This window comes from Arvicanthis niloticus, chromosome 13 (assembly GCF_011762505.2).
Source record: "Arvicanthis niloticus isolate mArvNil1 chromosome 13, mArvNil1.pat.X, whole genome shotgun sequence".
In the NCBI taxonomy this organism is placed as follows: Eukaryota; Metazoa; Chordata; class Mammalia; order Rodentia; family Muridae; genus Arvicanthis; species Arvicanthis niloticus.
Window position 1 is genome coordinate 62,431,180 of NC_047670.1, and position 11,046 is coordinate 62,442,225.

The 11,046-nt window shown below is 47.4% G+C and overlaps 1 protein-coding gene across 4 annotated transcripts in view; it reads left to right on the forward strand.

Moving 5' to 3' along the window:
* The window catches only part of Tafa5 (TAFA chemokine like family member 5), a 212,321-nt gene extending 207,697 nt beyond the window's left edge, over nucleotides 1-4,624 (forward strand). For all 4 annotated transcript variants that reach the window (XM_034517111.2, XM_076911844.1, XM_034517112.2 and 1 more), the window contains one exon: nucleotides 2,549-4,624. In XM_034517111.2, coding sequence (XP_034373002.1) covers nucleotides 2,549-2,557 — 9 coding nt within the window. In that variant the 3' untranslated portion in view covers nucleotides 2,558-4,624. The remainder of the gene's footprint in view (nucleotides 1-2,548) is intronic.
* Nucleotides 4,625-11,046: the final 6,422 nt, after the last annotated feature.

Here is an 11,046-nt window from a genome sequence, read left to right on the forward strand (position 1 = left end):
TTCTGGCTTCAGGGCACAGCAGAGCCTGGGAGGGTGGGAGTCTAAGAGACTTGAGCTCACAGTCAGCAGCCAAGATCAGCAGCTGACTTAGAAGAGACCACACGGCACAGGCTGGCCAGGGAGCCAATGAAGAAAGGACTCAGGATCCTAAGAGAATGTCCACTCAGAACCTGTGGCAGCAGGTCTGTACATAGGTGAGGGAACCAAGGCCCTCCAGGCAAAGTGTACTTCCACGTGCAGCATGTCAAGTGGCAACTGTCCTACCTTGAGCTGTGAAGGAGAGGCTGAGATAGGGCCCTGTCATCATGAGGCTAAGATTGTAACAACCAGCCTCAAGAAGACCTTGGCAGTCCCCTGCAGTTGGAGCCAGCCCTGCCCAACTGCCCTCAAACTCCAGCTCCAAAACTACGAGCTATGGAGCTGCTGTTGTCTGAGTTATCCATGTGTAGCCATTATACTGTACCCATAGTATATGTAGCCATCATGCAGACCCAGGCAAGAGCAGAAACAGAAAGGCTCACTGAGGAGTGACCAGCAGGGATAGCCCTCAGGATGGGTAGGAGGCAGCTCGTGAGCTCTGTCCCAGCCAGTCCATGCTCAGGGACAATCCCACTAACCCATGACTAGCCTGGCCAAGTGAACCCTGTTCTGTGACTCTGGCACCTGGGCCAAGAAGAGACAGCCAAGAGCTTCTCTGTTTCTGAAAAAAAAAAAGATTGCCACAGCCAGCCATGCCTTAACAGGCAGAAGGTTTGGGGTACATGAAGGGAGAGAGCACACAGTGCTAAGCATAGCCTGCTTGGTCTCTCACCATGAAAAATCTCCATGGTGCTGGGAGCATGGAAAGGGTTTATCATGGAAGAAAATGAACAAGAACAGACACCAACTAGGGTGTGTGTGTGTGTGTGTGTGTGTGTGTATAGGGGGAGGGGATGCTGTCCTACAGCACAGATGGAGTAATGCTAAGACCTTCCTCATTGTTCCTTTCCAGAAAGAGCAGAGGCTGTTGCTATGGAACAGTGGTGGGAGAGCAGCCCCCAGAACACATCTAGGAAGAGTGAATTTCTGATAATTCAACAATATGTTTTTCTTCCAAGGAGATGTCACCAAATAACAAATGCGTATGGTTGCAGCTGTTGGTTTTCCCATGTTTGCAACAGCCCCCACCATCCTATCATATCTAACAATCACCTTCCAAAATGTGCTGCAGACACAGACCACCGATCCCAGCTCAATACAGCAGTGGGAGAGGGGTGAGCATCCCCTGAAGCCCACACCAACGTTGCCAAGCCGTGAAGGCAGGCGGGGTGGGGTGGCCTTAGCCTCTGATGAATGCTATGGGAGCTGGTCTTACACTGTCAAGTGATACAGATATGAACAATCTGAGCTTTTCAGGTGCAGCTTTCTCCATGCGTTTGATAAGTACATGAAGATACAAAGGACCGACTGTACACCTATGAGTTTGCCAGGCCAATGGAAGGTAGCTGCCTCCATCAACCTGTAGTCTGTCTCCCTGAAACCCCTACCATAGCACATGGTTTAGAGTGGCTGAGAGAGGCCACTCAGCCACTGGACCTCACTCTGTGAGGACATACCCTGGAACATAGAAGAATCCCGTGTTCTGGAATTGTGGGGTCTTAGTCCCAGGGCACCTCATTGGGGTGGCAGAGCTGGGTTGTTACTGGTGATGTTAAAGTCACAGCTTGAGACCTGGCAGCCCCAACAGACAAGGCCCATCATCCATCCTAATACAACAAAGACCAGCCATGGTAAAACAAACAAAACTAAACAGAAACAGAGAAGGCAGATTTATTCATCATGGACATACTGGGAGGAAGAATCAGAGGTTCAGGGATCCCTACATCTGTAGGATATTGAATGAGGTTTAGATGTAGAGGGTAGAAGGTATATGTGTAACCAAACCGTGATGTCATGGTCAGTGTGTGGGCTATCCCACTGTTAACCCATCACTGTCTCAGCTCCAGTTTCTCCTGCAAAGCGATCTGCTAAGGTGGTCAGAATTGTGTGAGTACTCTTCCTGGGAGACAGCCTTCTCCAGGCACCAACCTTCCACCTTTCCTTCTGCCCCATGGGACTCCTGCAGATGTTTTAACTCTCTAGGATCTGATTACTGAAGGGTGGGAGTGAGATATCTTCTCTCCTACCAGAGCTGCTAAAGGGTCAGGAGTGAAGTGCCTGCCCCCTGTGCCAGTGTGGGACTCATGCTTAGTATGCCAGTTTGTGCCATGCACCCTTAGGAAACCAGAAGGACCTAGACCAGCTCTGGCCACCATAGGCTGGAGAGTATACAGAGGTTCCTCTGGGTTCCCAGCAGAGGGCAGCCTCCCCTGGGACACAGGCAGAGTGGTGCTTCTGGGCCTTAATCTACACAGAGTGACCTTCTTCCCAGCCGTCCAGGTCTACAATCTTAGTCCAAAAGATGTTAAACTTGCCCATGTTGGACAAAAGGGAATGTGTGTGTGTGTCAGGAATGTGACTCTGGATGACTTCAGTATGAGTCTGACAGCTCTCTGTCTTTGCTCCTCAGGTCTCCTGACAATCGCAGCCCCTGCGGTGCCCCCTGGGAGTGGCTGTGGCTCCCTGGAGATTCTACACCTCAGCCACTGTCCTCCATCCTATGTGGACACCGCCCATTCTCCCTCATCTACCCACTGTTTCCCAGAGGCCTAACAAAGACAGCCCAGTTCCTCGGAGCTCTGAGCTCAAGTCTGTTCAGCTGAACCCAGGAGGCCAGGACTCAAACACACATGTCAAGGGTGGTGCCCGGAATCAGCAAACCCTGGTGTGTGGAGCCTGGCTGCATTCATCCTTACTAGCTGCTTGCTCCCTGGAGTTGGAGGACCAGAACAAGGAGACTACGGCCTTGGCCAGCTGAGCCACAACTCAAGGTCCGGGGACTGTCAGGTGCAGAAGCCACCACCTCCTCTGTCCCAGACTGTCTGAATCGCTTTTATTTTCTTATACTTTCAGTATACTCAATAGACCAAAGAGCAAATCTATTTTAACGTGGACACATCCCTGCTGCCAAGAGTTCCCTGGGTTTGATTGTGGGGCGGGGGAGGGCACAGTGGCAGACATGCTGGTGGCCCAGGCAGCATGGAGAGGGCATCCGAGGCCAAGACCCCCGCCCCACGAACACTGCAGCGTGCCCTAGGAGGATGGCTTTGCCCAGAAGGACACCACCATGGTGCACCTGCAGGACCCAGCAGGGGCGTGGCCGGCGACGGCCCCCAGCGGACAGCAAGGGCCCCGGACACAGACCCTTTGCCCCTGTGCTTAGACCAACTCTATCGTACTAAAATCACTTTCTGTTTTAACCAGTTAGACATGCCTCTTCCACAGCTCCATTTTTGATAGTTGGATAATCCACCATTTGCCAAGAGCATGCTGGGTCTCCTGTGACTGCTATCTCATCTGATACACCATTTAGCTCCAGAAAGCAAATTAAAGAAAACTGAAGTAACCCTGTTTGAAAGAGATCATTAAATGTATTTTGCAAAAGCCTAAAGTTATATATTTAACAGTTTTTATATGTTGTATATTTGTAGAAAATCCTATTTAACATTTGACGGCAGGTCTGACCATCCTGAGAGCTGTGGCCAGGCCCCCCCTGTGATCCTGGAGACTCTGGGGTGGCCATGGAGGACCTCAGAGCAGGCCTGGATGGGCAGAGCTGTGGGTGAGGTGCAGAGGACCCTGCCTATTCTAGGATGCTCTGTCTCTCTTTGCTTTGGTTTGGTCTGATAACTCACGTCTCCCTGTGAGTGTGTGTTGGTAAACATTGCGTATACAATATTTTGGTCATGGATTTTGGTTCCTCTCTCTCTTAACCCCTCTTGCCATCCATAGATCTTGAGTCCATGTACGGCCAACTTGCCCTTCCCAGATGAATGGCCCCCTTCGTTCTCAAAGGTCCTTGTTCTCCACATTGGGAGGCAGAGACAGCAGGGATGGAGGGGGTAGAGGAGCTGGGGAGCCCAGTCACTGTCCTTGATTGCCCTACACTTTGGGGCCAGAGGCCATCAGTTAAGGGACAGACACAGTCCCCACTCATTTTCCTGAGTTCTGCTAAAAATATACTACCTACATATCCAATTAACATGACTATCATGCTAGTAATATACTACTAAAGAAAAAAGTTTTTAAAAATGTATTTAACTCCAGTATATAGATGCCGTTCCAGCAACCATAGGCTAAAGATATGGAAGAAAGTCCATTCCTGTGAGACCCATTCCAGTATCCATGTGTCCTCCCTTCATTCATGCAGAGGGATGAGTATCCTGGGCAGGGAGATGAAGCTGACACGAGGGGTTCTCGTCAGAGGAGGTGGTCAGGCAAGGCTATTGTCCCTGCAGTGTCAGGCTCCAGCAGCCTGTGTTGCAGGGGGTGAGCAGGACAGGAAGTCTCATTTCACCACTGAACCTCAACATCTGCACCACCTCCCCTTGTCTGTTTCTTTTTAAAGCTAGCATAGAGACCTCTGAGGGCAGAGATCGGGAGATTTAAGATGTTACAGCATATTTCCCCCTTGTTTTACAGTATCCAATTTTGTGTTGATTCAGCTAAATTATGAAAATAAAGAAAAAAAGTCCTTTGATAATCATGGCTTTTGTTCCCTGGCCGTGGTGTCCTGGGAGAGGGGAAATAGTTTGTTTGGCTGGTGGGGACATTAGGTGGGCACCATGCACTGGGTCCTTTCTGGTCATAACACCTGAGGCTGACACCATCACCAGCTCCTCCTTGCAGCACCATCTGGGAGTTGAGTGCCATGGATTTCTTGGGCTTGCACCAATAGGCTCAGAATCCATCCCTGGTATGTACCCAGGGTTTCTATACTATATTATAGACCTGCTCAGAGCACACCCCTGGGATGAGTCCCTGTCCATCCCCCAGAGGCAAGAGCAGGTCTCCCTGTTTATTAAAGACATAATTTTCTGCTTTACATCACCCCTGTGGGCCAGAGACAAACAGGTGGCTCAAGGGAATATGGATTGCCATACGTATCTGCCTGTCTCCCCAGTTCTTGTGGGCTATAATGGCGAGGACACAGGAGAGTCCTGCTCAAGGGTCCAGCCGCCCCCAAAGGACTCCCTTTCACAGAAACTTAAGACCTCCAAAGAGCAGCCTTGTAGATGAGATCTAGAGTCACCACCCAAGGCCATTTGCCAGTTCCTCTTTACTAATAATAACCACAGGTAGGTGTGGTTGTTGAATGGGCTATAGATGATAGTCCGTGCTTTGTTCTAAAGAGATGCCATTGAGCTTCAGAGCCACAGAGGCAGGTAGGCAAGACCAGTCTGTCTTTAAAGATCTGGATTGTGCTATGTCTGAAAAGGAAGCACAACGTAGCTTGCATCAGCCTCAAGAATCATCCCTATCCCTTCTCAGGTAAGGTCTGGGTACCCATGTCAAGAAGTGTCGGCCTAGAGTCCCTGTCCTCAGGCTCCCTCACAAAAGTATACTGTGGTAAGCTGCCCTGGAGTATGGCAGTCAGAGCATCATTGTCAGGATGGGACATTGGGACCAAGACCAGATCCCTCAGCCATCCTCTAATCAAACATTGTATGGCATCATTTCTAAGGAGATGTCTATTCACCCCAAATAGGGAACTGGCAATAGAACAAATTAATACCACCAAAGTCCTACTTTATGTATTAATGAGTTTATTGGGGTAACAGAAGATGGGTGAGGGGCTCCTGACTAGTGCATAGTCAAGACAAAAGCAATTGCTTCTCCAAAATCCATCCAGCATTAGTGACATCTCACAAAAGGGGAAGCTTGTGAACAGAGGTGTCCCACGAAGGTAGGGGATAGCAGAGATAAAATCTCCCAAGGTAATGACCACTGTCACCCCCCGAGTGAGTCCTAGCCCTCTTTCCTTGCATGGTCTGAGTCTTCCCTGCCTCTTACTAGACACCCTCACATCCAAAGGAAAACCATGTGGAGACCTTGTCCTGAGCTGCCCCTCAGCCTGAGAGGTGGGTAGGCATACAGGAATTGATCCTCTTAAAATTGTACCTAGCATGGGGAGACCCCAGACTTTAGGGACCTAGGACTTCACTCGATGGGAATTGATGGGCTTCTGTACTACACTTGACAGGGTTATCCATAGGTTCTTCCCTCCTATCTGTCTGAGCTGACTGTGAATATTCTCCAGCGGGATCAGCCATGGGGTAAGCAGCAACTGGGAAAAGGTAGGAAAGAGTAGACTGGGCTTAAAGTGGAGTGGTAATGCACCATCTTGCAGTGATGAAGAACCAGATTAGAGGGGCATCTGTGCTCCACCGAAAAAAAACAGTACCTCAGGATCTTAGGGCAGTGGCCTATCATCACCCTAACACATATCCAGCCATCCCCGTTTCAGGGCTTTGATTCAGCTCCTGTCCCTGTTTGCTCACCCAGATCAACCTGCATAACAGTTAACTCCCCAACAACATGGGTATTGAAAGAGGCACGGGACCTAGTCCCTCATCATTCCTGGCCAGGTACCTGCCACGGAGACAGAACATTGTGCCAGACTCAACCACCCAGTGAACCCCTCTTTACTTAGCATTTGTGTTGGTGCTCCCTCAAACCTAGAGCAACTATCATGGTTTTGTGTCCTGAGGGTGCCTGTGCACTGGCTCCGTGCAGTTAGGGCTGATCTCACTGTGTGGCCCCACCCACCTTCATCCAGAAGTTAACATTTCTAGGGACATACTGCATCCTAAATATATTTCATTTCTTTGTTTGTGCCTGTGGTCATAGAATTACTCTGAAATAATAACTACATTTGTTTTCTGCTTTTAAGAATATCATTCGTTTATTTCTTCCACCAATGCTTCAGGGAGGGAATTTGTCTCCGTCACTGGCTGTGGGTAGCCATTGGCCCCATGATGCTGGGGCAGCCTTTGGTGGCTCAGCTGAAGTTTCTGCCTCTCTTCCTTAAGCATTTCTCTGAGAAGATTCTCTTCTGGGACAAAAACAGTCAGAAGATTCAATCTCTGTCTTGGACACAGCCCTGCTTCTAAAAGGTGCCAGTGATGGCAAGGAGGAACATGACTCTGAGCTTCAGAAGTGAGTATTAAAGAAAAACAAGTTTGGATTCCCATTAATCAAGACAAGAAGGGAAATTCAACACCCTGGTGCCAGGAGCCAAGACCAGAGACACAGGCTAAGAATCTCAGCTAAACTTCATTCATAGCAGATGGCACAGCCTTCCAGCCACTGAGCAGAATGGGGAACTGAGCAGAATGAAGAAGACATGTGGGACATGTGAATAACAGAGTTCCTGTGGAAGGCAGGAGAAGGTCACAGATACCCATGCCACAGGGTACAAAGCTTGGTGAGAGGTATGGGGGTCCCCAGGTGCACAGGGCTCTGGATGCTAGGACATGGATATAAATTAGACAAGGGGAGACTCCTAGTCTGAGAAAAGCATGCTCAAGGAGTCTCTTTGTCATGGGTCTTCTTTGGACACAGCCATGGAGCCTCCAACAGTTCCATGGTCACCATCCTGAGCAGTGAAGAGTATTCTGAGAAGTGAGGGGACTCATGTGACATGAGGAAGTCACAGAGACCCTTGAGTGACACCAATCTGTAATCTCACAGTGCATGGGATTCCTCTGGAAAGAGAGATGGAGAAGGGCACTCTGGGAAGCTGCCTGCCTATGTGACTCTAGTTTGTGTCAAGTTGACAAAAACTAACCATAACAAGCAGACCCTCTACTAAGATGATATAGGCCACCCTGGCACTACCAGCTCCAGTCTCTGCTGTTTGGGTACAATACTCACTGGCCCAGTAAGGAGGAAGTGCTCCAGTAAGCAAGAGCTACAGAAGCTTCTAGCCTGTGGCTAAAGTTTAGCTTGGCAACTCAATTAGGCACATGAACAGTCAGAAGCTTGCTCCACTGCCAAATAACTATTTCAAGGCAAACTTGGAAAACTTGGAAGGACTGGTTGGAGGGAGAGGTGTAAATATCCTCTTTCCTTTCTGTCCCTAGAGACTAGTAGCCTCCACAAGAATCCAGCAGAAGAGAGTACTGGGGGCCTCCCAGCCTGGAGTGGGTTGAAAGGAGATACAGTGTCAGACTCCGAAGTAGCTTTAAAGACTAATGGTCTCTGGATGTTCTAGCTCTCCAACTGTATTGAATGCTTGTTGATAAATTCTAAAAAAAATCCTGAAAAGTTTCTTGCTTATTCTGAGGGTTAAAAGCCGCTGACTTAGATGATAAACACTTGTAGCCTAAAGGCAGGGGATAGCCTTTGCTCTATCTCTGCAGGGACTATGAGGTTCTAACTCCCAGCCTGCTAGTTGAAGTGGCAGGAAGAAAAGGGAACACTTTAAAAGTGTTTTTTAGCCATCATTTCTAAGTTCTAAAAAGTGTCCTATGAAAGTTCTCTAAGAAAAAGGGGGAAAGGGCCAGTCTCTGTTCATTGTCCTCAGCTCTTACATATCTTTCAGAATACATGATCACATGGTAAAATGTTCATCACAAGTTTACACATAAATTCAAATCATATATTGAATAAGAAGTTTACAACAGAGAATATTTACGTGCATATCCATTAAGAATAATTATCTGTCTTAACATTCATCATTTGTCAATAGCTCTATAGGTTCATGAAGGGTTAAAGACCATAACTAAGTTATCATTGAAGTTTTGAATAGATAAATCCAATCAATATTTTATCTTCTGTTCTTGCACCTATAGTGAATCCTCAGTTCCCTTTTTATAACCTTTGGTTAATTGTTTTATGACCTCTTGGAATGTTTTAAGTTGTAGATGCCTGCTTACTATCTCAGAAGCAATTAACTAGTGACTCTTGAAAACTGACAGAGTTCTCAGTGCAGTTTTTAGTATCAGAGAGGACTTAATAGCAGTACTGTTATAAAAGAACTTAATAATTACTAATATAATTTTAAGAATTCTTATAGGATCATTATTAAGAATTAAGAAATCATCTATTTGTCTATATAGCATCACTACAAGAAAGCACATCTTCATTCTGCAGAGATCTGCTCAAAGGGGTGGCCTAATACCTAGTGATTGTTATATATATTTAATAATAACAAAAAAGCATACTAATAGCAGGAATCTTTCCTAAAGTGAAATTCTTCTCAGCCCTGCCTAGAGAATCCATTCTATCATTAACTTTGATAGTCTCTGGTGGAACCATCTCAGGAAGATCAGCTGCTAGTTTTTGGCATCTTCTTGATGGCTTCTGAGGCAAGAGGGAAAAGGATGCTATGGGCATGGAACCACTAAGTGCAAAGAGCCTGGACCAAGGCTTACTGTATTTAAGGAACAGTCAAGGGACCTGCAAGGACAGGGAGCCTGCCTTAGCATGCTGGCCATGACACTGTGGACAGTGGGCCTGTGCCACCCAATAGGGGGCTGTAGTGATTGTATTCCAAGAGTATATCTGATTTTCCTGAATCAGGTATTCAGGGAAGTTGCAAGCCCCATTTAATGGCATAATGGTTCAGGATAGACATTAGGTTGTTATGCTTCCAGTAACAAGTTTCCCATTGGCTCAGAAGCCCAAATGATCTTTCTGGGAGAAGACAAATATTGCACTTGCTCGCAGTGGCAGCAGCTGATGGCTGTGGGCAATTCTGAATCACCAGGTCACTGTGGTACACTGTCATCTGCATGATCTCCACTTCCACCAGACAGGTTTGCCACAGTCAGGGTTTCAAAATAAAGACAGCCCTAGGGACAGCAGAACCTAGGCTAGATCCTGTACCATGAATATTTTGAGACCAGGGTAAAGTATTTCTGTTGGAACATCTAAGATTTACAGGTCACATTCTACCACACCATAATGTATCCTCATCCAATGGTGACAGAGACTGTGAATGGTGTCCTGTCCACTTTCAAGTGTTGGGTGTAGAGTCTGGAGTTGTAAGCATTTCTTAGAGAAGAGTCCCATCTATCCTGGCTCCCCTGCAGTCTGCTTAGGGTTGACAGCTGTACCTTTCCTGAAGCAATGTCCCTAGCCTAGGTCAGTCAGGGGTTTCTAGCTCCTCAGAGAGTCTAGCATCATTTTCTAAAGAGTGGAGCATTTAATCACTGCCTCCCCCCAACACACACACACACACACACACACACACACACACACACACACTCTGTGATAAATGAGCCCATGCTCTGTATGTGAGGTGTGCATCCTTGCTGTGTAATACCTTATCAGAGACACATGGAGATAGACTGGGGTGGTTTGGACCAAACAGAAGGACATTTTCAAAGCCACACCTCTAGGCTCTTGCACCCATTTCCTGACTCCACATGACAAATGTTGTTTTGCCTGAAGTAGGAGGGCTCAAAGAGAAGGACTCTTGTCCCCTGACACAGGCCAATCAAAGTCAAAGGCAGGGTTGCAGATCAAATGGCCCCCATAATGCTCAAGACTCAGAGCTCTCCTACTAAAGGTAGGAAAGTAGAAACCAGAAGCCTATGTGAGTCACCATTGTGTAAGCATACAGCAGGGGAATCTGCTTAGTGATATTTTATGAGGTCCTGAACACTGAGTCAAAGCTCAGATTTCAAGTGTCATGACCACACATACACATGTGCATACACATATGCAAGTACACATATACATAGCATTCACATATATACACATGCATGCATGTGCATGCACACACATGCACATGTGTGTACACACACACACACACACACACACACACACACAGAGTAGATGCTGTCAGTGGCAATGGGTGTATGGATTTGTCAGACTGTAATAGTCACACTAAGAACCCTTTGCTGTAAATCTCATGTATGGACAGAACATCTAACAAGTCACAGAGGAACTACCATAAGCCAAGATAAAGGAGGCACCCAGAGCAGAGAGCAGGACAGCCTCCCTGCGCAGGATAAGTGTCCCTGCCACTGCACCCAGCCAGGCATCATAGTCTTGCATGAACCCCTTTCTACCTGTCATGAACTCAGTGTGCCCCATTGTCTAGATCCTACTCACTCTGTAAATTTAAATTCATGCTTGGCCATTTGAAGGATGGTATGCCCCAACTTCCCTCTTTTC